A 13,963-nucleotide genomic window follows, 5' to 3' on the forward strand; every position below is an offset into this window, starting at 1 on the left:
CAGATAAGTATACAGTCCAAGAGTTAAAGATTAATGAGATAAACCATGGAAATTAGCATATTCATATTTTTAAATAAAACTGGCATATACGTACCCGACAAAGCAACAGAAGAGACAGAACAACGTGTTCATCAGCCCAATTTCATAGCTGATCTTTGTAATAATGGCTTGCTGACAGTGAGGACATACTGTGTGCACTGGGGCAGCCTGGAAAACCTCTCCCTGTAGTACAGTCACAGTGGTTGTTGTTGCTGCTGGTACAATGAGTGCTGGTGTGTGAGCACCTACAGGCTGGAACTGCCCCGGAGGGGGTGGATAGGGTCCTGGAGGAGGGAACTGCCCTGGAGGTGGATAGTACCCTAATGAAAAGAACACACAAAATCATTTAGTGATCTGCCAAACACTAAATGTAATACAACACTCCTGAAACACTTACTTATGGAAATATAATACCACAATGGCAAAGCAGAGGCTTAACTGGCAAGCCAATAACGTGTTATGTATCCGAATAGCTAAATAAATAGAATAAACAACTTTGATCCCTCTACATGTTTCTGGCACTTGAATATTCAGTATATAAATATTCAATAAATTGTTTCCTAATGTCAGTTTATATCTGTATCCCACTTCTCAGTGTCTACTGCTTTCCTCTTCCCCATGAACATTACCAGGTGGCACTAAAAACAAGCCCCATATGCACTCTACTCATCTTTTCAGTTACTATGAACTGCTTTGAGACATGCTTTTCTAAAATTCTGATCCATTCACTGATACAGTTTTACAATGTGGCTTATATACTTATTGTTTTATTGTCCTATCATGCGACTGGTGGCCCCCATGGTGCCCTGTTACCCTGAAGGGTTTGTTCTCTACTCCCTAATGCACCTCCCATCCCTTTAAGGGTCAAACAAACTAGAATGAATAAAATTCTTAATCAGACACTTGATAATTAGGCACGTTTTTCCAAATTAATAACCTAGTTATTGTTTGTAGAATTCCTATGTATAAACAAATTCAAAAGAGGAAGATGGCCCTCATGAATCTAGACAGCCTCTATAGAATACCGATTCCTACCTAAACTAAGGTCATAAAAAGCAAGTGTTTGTCAGCTATTAGAATTACTCATCTGCAGTCCTGATGGCACATGGTTCTGTGGTGTGAGGAATATTGTGCATCAGTATACCACCTCCTTCAGCAGACAGAAACCTGGGGGAGGGTCACTGATGGGAGAAATCATGTACATAGGGAAAAGAAAAATAAGTTAGCCACTTCATCTGCTGGGGTGGGAATAATAGCATACATGACTACTTGTTTTTTTTTAAACTTTAATAAAAACATGAAACATTAAATCAGCATCTGTGCAGCATTAAAGTTATCAACTACAAATTTAAAAATCTGTCACATCGTTACTGGAAATTAATCAGAATACAGAAAAAGTAGTGAGTCAGAATTACAAATTACAAGTATACTACATATACAAAACATTTTCCAGGTACGGTTAAAGTAGCCAAGCCTAGCATCATGGCCAGCAGAGGAATAGCCAGTACTTTTATACTGTACTACAAAATTCAAGAGTGCAGTCCACCTCCTTCACAAGTGCCCTTCCCCCAACATACAAATACTGCAGTGTATTCTTGAGGATAGTATACCTCTTCAATACTTAACCAAAAAAACTCCTGAAACACCAATTGTAAGTAAAAGAAATAGTTGGCCAACTAAGAATTTAACAAAATGCATAAATAAAAAAACATGGTAAGCACGTAAGGGTTTTTAATTTAACTTTTTAACTTCTAACATATGCCACTGTACAATCACCAATCCAGTCACAACCCCTTCTGTTTCTTAAACAGAAGTATCTTAGGCCAAAATATAGAAAAAAACAAATAAAAGAGAAAGCAGTAAACAATGGGCTCTTTTTGCTTGTTTTCTTTTTTCTCCCCTGTCCTCAGCTGTTTCACTGACCTGTTTGTTTCCTTTGGGTTGAAAGATTTTTAGCACATTCATTCTCCTCTGGGCAAGCATCAAATGTTGGGAGTTATGTCGTTATCTGTGGCAGGCTCAGATGTTTTCCATTTTGGTGTTATTGCTGCTCTTTGTATATGTCCACATGATGCTTTTGGGGGCTAGGCATGCAAATGGTGTTGTACAGGATTGCCACTTGCTTCCAGGAGTGATGTAAGCCTATGGGTACCCTGCCATAATTGAAACAAATGCTTCCATTTGCTCTCCAGTCCCTGTCAAAGAGCTGAAATGGAAAATGTGTTCCTGGACATGCACCTCTTCCCTACTAACTTCGGAAAGAACAGTAGGTTCAGCTCCTTTATTCCTCTCCTACCCAACCCCAATCAGCTCCTCCAGCTTTGTACTGCTATCTCTGGACTGCTACTTGATCCCACATCTTAGTCAAGGGTCCATCCCCACCCTCTTTAAAGATTTTAGTGCTTATCAACATAAACAAGTACAAACAATCCTGCATATAGGTGTTGAAAAACATTAAGGCAAGCAGAAAAACATCTTAAGGAGAAAAACGTTTGATTTATCTACTTGTTATGCCAATTAAATGAAAATATGCAAAGGGTATCATTACAGGCTAAATAAGAATGATTTTGTAAATGCTGATGGAAAGAAAAGTCAATGTTATTCACCTCACAACGATTTTATCCATCAAGTCTTTTTTCCTTGGTATATATTAAAAAGTTGGTCTTATGTCTTCTGTATTAAAGATGCAGTGCATACGGTGGTAAGAACCTTATAACAGTCTCCCTGCACTCAGTTACAACTGTCCTCTGTCACACACAAACGTTTCTACAGGACTAATCACACAACACCAAACAGAACAGTGACTGTTTAATGCCCTGTGTGCTTTTACAGCAGCACAGGCTGAGCAGAAGCCACCACTTCTAGAAAAGATGCTGTCCTCAGTACTGGTTACACCTCAAACATACAACCGAATGTCATAAATATAACACAAAGTAATGTAAGGTTGCTTTATGCTGCATTTGTGAACTCCAGATTCAGAGTAACAGAAATATTACACTCCTGTTGTTTTCTTCATAAGAAAAATAAGGGAGCAGTATAAAACATATCAAAGATAAATTAAATATTTTATCTCCCAATACTTCTGCCCGTCTTTGATCAACAGCAAGACTTTGTCATACAAGTGCTGTTACTGCTCAAAGATGAAAGTGCTCATAACCAATCCACAGGAAAGTCCACAGGAATACATGGTACTCCTGTGAAAGCCTGGAATTTAGGACGGAAAAACTGATAAAGATCTGGAAAGTTTTAACAGTATTTTAAGAGGACCAACATCCTGGAAGAAAGCTGTGGTAGCTGTAATACCTAAAGAGGGTAAAGATCCTTCAGATCCAGCTTCATCCAGGCCCATTTCAATACCAAACCATGATTATAAAGTGTTTATGAATATGATGGCTAAAAGAATGGCAAAAGTGATGCTAAAATGGATAGATATGGATCAGTGTTTTTTTGTGGAGGGCAGGCAAACATTTGACAACATAAACAGAACACTGATGATCCATAGAGAAACAGAATGTAAGAAAATACCACTGTTAGTGGGTTTTGATGCAGAGAAAGCATTTGACAGAATACGTTTGGACTTTATAAGCAGGGCAATGGAAACATTTGTTTATTTAACATTTGTTTACCAGGAAAGTCAGACGGAACAAAGCCAATTTTCAGTGAAGGCCCGGGGAGAAACTTTCCAGATGCATGTTTTGTAACGTGGAAGGAAACCGGAGCACCTGGAGGAAACCCACAAGAATGCAGGGAGGAGATGCAGACTCCACACAGAAGGAACCCCAGTCGAGAATCGAACCGGAGAACCTCTTGCTGTGAGGCGAAAATGCTACCATTGCATCATCCAATTTGCATTCCTGAATAAAATTATAAGGTTGAATAGAATTACATATGAGGGAACGGAGGCGAAAATTAAAGTAGGTGGGTTCCTCTCTGATAATTTCTGCTTCAGCAGAGGAACCACGCAGGGGTGTCCTCTTTTCCCTTTGTTATTTGAATTATATTTAAAACCATTGGCAAAGAAAATAAGGGACTCAGAAATTCAAGGATATTATTGGTATGGTAGTCAAGAAAATCTGGCTCTATTTGCAGATGATAATATTTTATACGTGATAAAACCAAAAAAGGACACTTCAGTGCTGTGGAACATTCTGAAACAGTTTAAAATTTGTTCATGATACAAAATTAACAAAGTCAAACAAAAATAATACTGTAAGTTATGTACTCGCACACATACTGGTTCAGCAATATCCATATTTATGGGGACATGATAAAATGAAGCATTTGGAAATATAAATTAAAATGATTCCAGTGTGGCTGCTAAAGATATGTGGGAAGAGACTAAACAAAAGATAATACAAAAACTGAGAAGTTGGAAGCTCTGTTATATGGATAAGTATAGTAAGTTACAAGCAGTTAAAATGTTTTTAGTCTCTTTAGTCTTATACACAGGTCAGGCATATTTTTATCAACCAAAGGAAGTTGTGGATAGCAATTAATAAAGAGTTGAATGATTTTATCTGGGAGGAGAATATAAGAGTCAAGTGGGATATGTTGTGATTACCTGATCTGAAGGGGTATTTCAGAGCTACACAGTTAAGGCTTCTATACAGAGCACAAGCAGAAACCTATAATTCAAAGTGGAAAGGGATGATGAAACAGGGGGAAGCTCAAGAAACAAGAAGAGACTGGGATTTTGGATGCAGATCTTCAAGGAGAATAGCAATAATCATACAGAATATTATACTCGTACAACTAAGCCAACAGAGGAATGAAGCATGGAGATTCTGCTGAAAGGGATGACTGCAATTAGGGATACAGACAATAGGGAAGAGGGGATGGAATTTAATGGAGAAAACTGTCAAAGCAACCAAGGTATTGGGAGCAAATAACTAGAGGGGGAAAAGTAATAGAATGGGAAGACGCCAAGAATTTATCTGGACTGCAGGTTAGAGAGATCACCTTCCCTATCAAGGACTGATAGAGTATAGGCAAAAAGAAAGAAACAGGGGGTCCTAAATGAAAGACCAGCAGTGGTAACGTTTTTAGTATAATCTGGAACAGAAGCTGCTGTTTTAAAAGGAATAACTAGTAAAGCATATAAAATATTGGATGATAACTATAAGAATCAATCAGAGGAGGTTAGAAAGGATTGGGAAGAGAAACTGGATAAGCAATTCACAAAGAAACAATGGGGGGGGGGGTATATGCATGTCTGCCTAATATGCAACAAAATCTAGGAGATTTTAGGATTTTTGCTTGGAAATGTTTACAAAGGTATTTTTATACCCGACATAGACTCCACATAATTTTTCCTCAGGTAGAAAGCAAATGCTGGAGGTGTGATGGGGAAGAAAGAGGCAATTGGGAACATATTTTCTGGGAGTGTAATGAGTTGGCAGACTTTAAAGATTCCCTGCAAACTTCTCTATCAGAGATACAGGGTGAGCAAATTAGTGTATTTAGGAAATTATTTTCTGACATATGATGCCAAATCTGAATTGCCTGGATATAGTAAGGCCTTGCAAAAAAGCAATTACTAGAAAATGGAAATCAAAATTTAAACCAACTGTACTAGAAGTAGTGAATATAGTAACAGAGATAAAACAACTGGAATTGGGACCTTAGGAAAGGGTAGGAGCAAATTACATAGGAAAAAATAGGAACTGTGGGAAGAATACATACAAGGGAGGAATGAGGTTTAAAAGAAGGCAGATAATGAGCTAATGTTAGACTGACAATGACTAGGTAGATTATAACGGATGTATAATGCCTGCAACTAAAATTATGTCAAAATGGTTTGTGATGTATAATGATTGCAACCAAGATTACGTCAATATGGTTTGTTTTCATTTATATAAATGTATGATTGCCTATGGCATAAATGATAATTTAATATATTTCTTGTTTAAAAAAAGATGAAAGTGCGCACTGCAGATATATTATTTGTTCTTTACCTTTCTTATATTTTGTCCAGCTTTTTTAAAAAAAAAATTTAATGGACTTATTATAATGTTTGTATTCATTTCTTTTACAATTCTCAAGAATTTCAGAAGTATATGGAGTTGTTTACCTGTGTGAGTACTCCTTCAAATTACTTCTTGAAGGGCTACTCTTCCAAAACCATGCACCTCACTTCCAAAAAGAATCAACGTAACTGAAAACAGAGTCTCTTTGGGGTCTTAAACTTGTTAGTCAATTTATTCACTGGTGGGAGGGAAATGAGCTGCACTGCCTGCAGCTGTAGCTGGAATATGAAAGTCTGTCTGGTCAAGGATTCCTAACTCTGGCAATATCAGTGTGGGATTGAGATCAATCAGTTTAGTGTAATACCCTACAAGATACATGCCAAATCAGCTGCTCCATTCTAATGCTCTGTGGCTCAATAAAAAAAAAGTTAAGATCTGTGCCCTGGTGGCCGCTTAGTTTACACATCCTTAAGGCTAGCTGTGTACTGTAGATGCTGCAAAAGTAGCACAGCACTGGTCATCAGTCTACTGTTAACATTCAAAGTTCTCTTAAGGAAATGATCTAATGAAGCATGCTCACTGCCCTTAGTCAAAAGTGCTGTTTTTAATCTGATAACATATTTGCAGAAACCAGTGGTGATAGAAGTTATAGACTGAATGTCTCATCAATAAAATAGATTGAAAGATTTTCCTACAGTCCTTAGAAACAGAGAAGCAAAAAAAAAAAAATACTGGCACAGAAGGACGGTTTGGTCAATCTAATGTACTCATTTAAGTTGTAAACTGTTGCTGAACCAATTGTCTACCTCTTACTAAAATTCAGTAGAGCTGATTTATGTCTAGACCAAGTGTTAATGAATTCCACTACTGATTCTGATTCCACATCACCTCAGGAAAACTGTTCCATGCATCTACATTCTCCATCATGTTAAAATATCCCTGAACCCCCTTATTATTTTTTTTTCTTTTTAATTTGTTAACCATAAGGATAGGTGTGATAACCCCCAAAATGGTTCATTTTTAATACTGCAGTACAAACTAAACAATACATATAAAAATATGTGCGCGTGTGTGTGTCCGCTTGTCTGTGTATATCGACATATAAGAGAGAGAGAGAGAGAGATTGATTTTAAGTAACAGACACACAGAGGCTTTCTTGAAAAAAAAGAAGTTTTGTACTTACCATAACGTTCCATGTGAGTTGTTCATCTCGCCTTCATTCTTTTACTGATGGGTTCGAAGCCAATCCCTCAGCTCCGTGTCAGCACCTATTGCAAAGCTCGAGGATTTCAAGTAGCTTGAGGCCAAGTCCCTATCCCATGATACACCCTGAGTTACCTCAGATCTTGTTTGCTGCGTAAAATAATACCATATGTCATTCTATAACTCCAAAATAGAGAAAGTATAGAAGGGTTGAGTGACCAGGAAGGATCTAGCATCTCGGTCTTCTGAAAGCCCAGGAGTGGGTAGGAGGGAGGGACGTAAGAATGAAGGCGAGATGAACAACTCACATGAAATGTTATGATAAGTACATAACTTCTTTATGTGAAGTTGTTCTATCTCGCCATTCATTCTTTACTGATGGGTAGCATCCCAAGCACCATCAACCTCGGGTGGCTCACGGGAGTATATTTCTCAGGACCATGGATCCAAAGGAGGCCCTGTCAACTTTGTAATGAATGATAAAGGTATGAGGTTTTGACCAAATGTCTGCTGTGCAAATGTTATCAATAGGAAGTCTGGCAGAAAAGGCAGATGATGTAAAAACTGCTTTGGTTGAGTGAGCTTTAATCTTATGCTGCAAGGGCATATCGGCAGCTGAATAAGCAAAGATGATACAAAAAGATAACCATTTAGACAGAGTTGTTTTAGCCACTGGCATACCCTTCCTCGAATCTGAGAATGAAACAAAAATCTGGTCTGATTTCCTGAAATCTTTTGTTCTATCCAAATAAAATCCAAGCTGTCTGTGAACATCAAATTTGTGCAGCATGTACTCTAAATTGTTGGAATGGTTGGGGAAGAAAACTGGCAAATCAATAATTTGGTTGAGATTAGTTTAGGTAAGAAAGAGGGGTTTGTCTGAAATGAGACTGACAGCATGGAAAATCAAATAAGGAGGCTTAATGGATAAGGCCTGAAGCTCTGACACTCTGCGGGCAGAAGTAATAGCCACTAAAAAGATGGTTTTCCATGACAAAAAGTTGAGGTCACATAAGGAAGCTGGTTCAAATGGCGGAAGAATTATGCAGGAAAGCATAACATTTAGATTCCATGGGGAATAGGGAGATTTCACAGGTGGTCTAATATGAAAGGTCCCTTTGAGAAAGGCTTTGGATAATTTGTGTGACATAATATTCATTCCTTCAAATCTCAGATGAAAGTTAGAAATGACAGCAAGTTGAACACAGACTGTTGCTGCTGCAGCTCCTTTACTGAATATCATGGTTAATAAATCTAGAATAGAGGCCATAGAGGCTTGGTAAGGATCAATATTGTTTTTAGCGGCCCATATAAAAAATGTTTTCCATTTGCTGAGGTACAGCTTCCTCATGGAAGATTTATGAGATGATCGGAGAATTTGCTTCATCTCATTAGAAAGGTTATGGAACCTGGCTACGATAAGAATTGGAGCAGTGAAGCTGTCAGTTTCAGGGACTGCAGAGAGGGATGAAGTTCTCCCAATGAGTACGTCAGAAGGTCTGGAACTGGGTCCAGAATCCAGGGGCCCTCCAAAAGATGAAGTTGAAGGAAGGGGAATCAAATCTGATGGGGCCAATAGGGAGCTATTAGAAAGATGGTCCTTCCCAGGGCTTTGGCTTTCTGTAATACATTGGGTATCAACAGGATTGGTGGAAATGCATAGAGGAGACCCGGGAAGCCAATCATGAACGAGTGCATCCCTTGGGGCTTCTCCCGGAGGGAGAATCATGGCAAAGTAGCGTCTGCATTTGGTGTTCATGTGACTGGCAAAAAGGTTGCAGCAAGGCGGCCCCACCTGTGGAATATCCTGTCCACTATTTCCGTCTTGAGGGATAACTCATGGGGCAACAAAATTGCTCTGCTCAACTCGTCTGCTATCACATTGGATTTCCCCGGGATGTGCATTGATAACAGAAAGCGCTGGGTGGAAATAGCCCACTGCTATACTCAGAGGGCCTTGCGACAAAGGGGTAAGATCTGGTTCCTCCTTGTTTGTTCAAATACCAGACCACTGATATGTTGTCCGTCTGAATCGCAATCGTACCCAGAGGAAAAGGGTCCTGGAAGTACTGCAACGCCAAAAGTACTGCTCTCATCTCTAAGACATTGATATGCAGATGCGTGTTTCTTGATTGGTCCATGTGCCTTGGGCTTTCTTTCCCTGAAAATGCCCCCCCACCCTATCAGGGAAGCGCCGTGGTCACTGTGGCTGCTGGAGGGGGTAGCACAAATGGGTGTCCTATTATAACATGAAGTGAGGTCAACCACCACTGAAGATCCTTTTTTCAGGAATTTGTGGTCATTATCATGCGAGACATGGGGAGCTCTTGGTAAGACCATTGAGTGAACAACAGCCATTGTAGTATCTGCATGTGCATACAACCTAGTGGTACAGCTAGAATTCCTGCTGCCATCATACCTAACAATTTCAGAACTTCTGATACTGGTGCTTTGTTTTTGGATATTAGAATGCGGACATGCTGACGGAGAAGTAAGACTCTTTCTACTGGAAGTCTTAGCGTGGTGGTGGTGGTGGTGGTGGTGTCCAGTTCTGCTCTGATAAAGACGATATGCTGCAATGGCGACAGGGCAGATTTTTCTGAGTTTATTATAATGCCCAGCTGATTGCAGAGTGGACTCCCTGGCCTGAAAGAGATGATGCCTTGTGGTGGCGGTAAAGAGCCAATCGTCTATGTACGGAAACAACTGGAATCCTAAACGTCTCAGGTGAGCCATGACCACTGGATGCATTTGATGAACACTCTGGGGGCTATAGTGAGACCAAAGGGCAAGGCTCGAAACTGGTAATGATTGGCTCCCAGCCGGAAGCGCAGATGATCCCTGGATGGCCTGGCCATTTTTATGTGGTAGTACGCATCCTGGAGATCTATCGAGCACATCCAATTGTCTTTCCCTAAGAAGGGAATTATTGACTGAAGCATGACCATTCGAAACTTCTCTTTCTTTACAGATTTGCTTAGTCTGCCGAGGTCCAATATAGGTCTCCAGTCTCCTGTCTTTTTTGGAACTAAAAAAAATCTTGAGTAAGTTCCGGATCCTGTCTGGTCTGCTGGGACTGGTTGGATGACTCTTTATCTTAGCAATGTCTGGACCTCTACTGCTGCTTGTTCCGTGTAACTGGGTGGAATGTCCAGGATTTTCCTTGTCGGTGGAGGGGGTGTGGTGAAAGGGATGAAGTATCCTCTGGAAATGATACTTTGTACCCAGTTGTCGCTTGTTATTTTGAGCCAGGAGTCTGGGTACAAAGATAAGCGACCCCGACCACCTCCAGAGCAGGACAGTCGGGCCTCCTTTCAGGAGCGCTGGTAAGGCTTCCCAAAGAAGTGATCTCTGTCACCCTGGTGTTGCGGACCCCCTCTGCCACGAGGATGGAGTCTTCCATTAATGCCCCCTCCTCTGCCCCTGAAGGGGGGGGGTTCACGTGTTTCCTGAAAGGCTCCTTGGGCTTTTCAGAACCGCATTTTCCCTCCTCTTTTGACCCTTGGGGTAGGGTCTGGTAGGGGTGGAAAAACGGATCCAGATGGCAGACAAGAGTCTTTCCATCCTGCTCACACCTGGTTAAGGTTTCCTTGACTTTAGGCCCGAAAAGGGATGAGCCATCAAAGGGGGTATTCACGAATGACGACTTGAAGGGCTCCATGAAGGAACACAACTGCATCCAGGAGTGACTCCTAAGAGCAACTCCTGTAGCCGCTGCCCTACTCGTGCATCAGCTGCATATGAAATGCGGCACATGGACAAGTTCAGTATAGAATTGAGTGTAGCAAGCTGGGCAGCAACTTTAGCTCCTGCAGCTACTGTACCTGAAGAGTATCTCCCAGCTCTTTAAGGAGATCTCTTTGTAGTCTGTTAAAATGGGTTAAATAGTTAAGCGAATGAAGAACAAAAGTCGCTGAACTAAACATGCGCTTCCCATATCTATCCATGATCCTGGAATCTCTGTTAGGAGGATGGATAGACAAGGAAGTTTCAGACATTTCCTTTTTGGTGGCTGCCACCACCACCATAGCATCAACTGTCACACTTTTTGTCAAGAAGAATTATCTAGGGGGGCAGATATGAACTTATTAGGCCCCCTAGGGAGAAGCTCCATAGTATCCAGGGACTCCCACGCCCTTCGTGAGTCCAGCAGCATCAGCTCATCGAAGGTCAGAGACACGCAAGAGGTGGAGGGCTGTGATCCGAAAGCCTTCAGGAGGACTGACACATCCTCAGTAGGGTTGGTGGACTGCCAGTCACCCTTCTGCCCAAGGATTTCCAGTATCTCAGCAAATGAGATATCCTCAGAGGGGGACCGTGGGGACCCTTCTGATCCATCCAAGTCAGTGTCAAATGTTAATGACTCCTGAGGGGAGTCCAAATGTTCCTCTTACACACTCTCTTCCTGGGAACCTCATCAGTGGGAGTTTCTGGAGAGGTCTTGGAAGAGCATGGGCCACCCAATGGGGCTTCCTGAGGCTCTGGGTCTCTGCACTTAGCAAGGATCTGTGAGGCAGAAGCAGACAGGTGCTTTAGAGGATGAAGAAGCCGGACCGAAGTTGAGGATGTCTTGGGAGACATAATTCTCCTCATGACTTCGAAGGCACCTCTGCTCCAATGTGAAGGGACCAACGGATCCGAGGAAACCGTCAATACCCCCAGCACCAGGACAGTGGGCTCTGAGCCTGAGGTAGGAGCCAAGCTCATCTGAGCCAAAGCCCCGAGAGGCAAAGTCAGAACCGACAAGTCAGTTCAACTATCCTCCCCAGACCCGACCAGAGAGTGTCAGCTCCTAGAGTCCTCGATCGGTGCCGAGGACGTCAGAGTGAATGGAGCCGAAGACACTGGAGCAGGCATCGGCTCTGAAGGCTCCATAATCAGCAGGTCCAACTCCTCTGACTCCGAAGGACCGGTATGGATTGGAGGAGGAAGAGCTATAGCTGGCAGAAGGGTCTTCGGCACCGAAGCTGCCTGGGTCGGAGTCGATAATTTGGCAAAGGCTGGTACCTGTAAAAAGCTTCTGCACCACCCGATCCACATCCAAATCTGATAGGCTTACAGAAGATCGAGATGATCGGACTGATGGTACTGACTGGAGTAGAAGCAATTTAGGAGTTTCGGATACCGGTTCCAAGACCGGGGACCGGCTCCAAAAAGAGAAGACAGTTGGCTCCGGGACCTGTGGGGCCAATGTCACAGACCCTCTAGAATCTTTTGATTCTTTTGAGTCTCCAGAAGTCTTGGAGGACTTTGAGGACTTACTAGATCCATCCTGGTCACCCAAAGCCTCCTGAAAAGAAGATTTCAACAAACACCTATCAATAAGCTTTCTTTTTCTCTCTTGGAGAACTCTACCAAGCAGTAGACCCACTTCACATGGCAGTCAGTAACCAACATCTTCTGCCCACATTTAGGGCATTTTTTTAAAACCTGACTTAGGGTGTTTTTCTTTGTCATCAGCCACGACAGAAATGGACATACCCAACAACAGCAATATCAATTAGCCTTCTAATAAAAAACAGGCTAACTATCAGCACAAACACACACAAGCCTTTTAAACTAAGGCCAACTATAACTACTACTAAGCCTTATAAAAAAACAGGCTAAATATATGTACACAAGTTTAAAGTTAAACCTAACAGGCACAAACACACAGAATCTTAACAAGTAAATTAACTCTAAGTAATCACACAATAGTATTTTAACAGTATATGTGACAAAAGGTCACTGAATAAAGAATTTTTTTTGTCAGAGAAGTTAAATAGGCCTATAAGAAAAACAAGGACAAATATACAGCTAGGAAACCGCAAACAGGGAAGGGAACTCTATGGATAAAGCTTTAAGAGCTTATCTAACACCTACTATAGTGAAAAACTAACAATATTTGTAAAATAGTAAAGTATTTGAAGTTTTACTGGCCCGAGCTATCAGGAACCTCCAATCAGTTGCAGCGGCAAACTAGAATTGGGATAACTCGGGGTGCATCATGGGATAGGGACTTGGTCTCGAGCTACTTGAAATCCTCAAGCTTTGCAGTAGGTGCCGACTCGGAGCTGAGAGATCGGCTCCGAACCCATCAGTAAAGAATGAATGGTGAGCTAGAACAACTTCACATCAGTTCCTTTTATTAAAAAAACAAAAGTTAGCTGTACGTCATTATAGATGAACACCAAACGTCTGACCAGCATATTAACACAATCATCAAAAAAAAAAAAACATCAGAAACTAGGCATTGTATACAGGCACAAACACTTCCTCACTTATGTAGTAAGACTATCCCTAGCCTCTTGTGTACCTCTCTGTACTAATATACAATCCTCTCTTAAATCCAAACTGGACTCATGCTACAATTCGCAAAATTTGTAACCAGCGTCAAACATTTCTCCCACCACTGCATATCACTCCAACATCTAAACTGGCTAGAACTTCCCCAACATCTAACATACCTGCAACTAACCATAGCTCATAAGCTAATCTATAAGCCTTCTAGCTGTCCAGCCTGCTCCTTTCTGTTCACCATGTATCACCCAAACAGACCTCTGTGATCAGTCAATCAAATGCTCCTTAATGTAGCAAAAGCTAATCTTTCCGTGGGTCAAATGTGTTACCCATATGCTACAGCAGAACTATGGAATGTTGTTCCTCCTTCAATTAGGTCTACTAGGAACCCTGAATGCTTTAGACTTTGCTGAAACAACTTCGCTGAAACAACACCTGTTCTCTCATTGGCTACATACATATACCAGCACTGACTA

The 13,963-nt window shown here is 41.3% G+C and overlaps 1 protein-coding gene across 2 annotated transcripts in view; it reads right to left on the reverse strand.

The window, feature by feature from the left end:
* The window catches only part of CDIP1 (cell death inducing p53 target 1), a 300,130-nt gene that overhangs the window by 110,010 nt on the left and 176,157 nt on the right, over positions 1-13,963 (reverse strand). For both annotated transcript variants that reach the window (XM_044089467.1, XM_044089468.1), the window contains exon 4: positions 95-359. In XM_044089467.1, coding sequence (XP_043945402.1) covers positions 95-359 — 265 coding nt within the window. The remainder of the gene's footprint in view (positions 1-94; positions 360-13,963) is intronic.

The sequence above is a fragment of the Protopterus annectens genome, chromosome 12.part0 (assembly GCF_019279795.1).
Source record: "Protopterus annectens isolate FY-2018-M chromosome 12.part0, PAN1.0, whole genome shotgun sequence".
NCBI classification, from domain to species: domain Eukaryota; kingdom Metazoa; phylum Chordata; order Ceratodontiformes; family Protopteridae; genus Protopterus; species Protopterus annectens.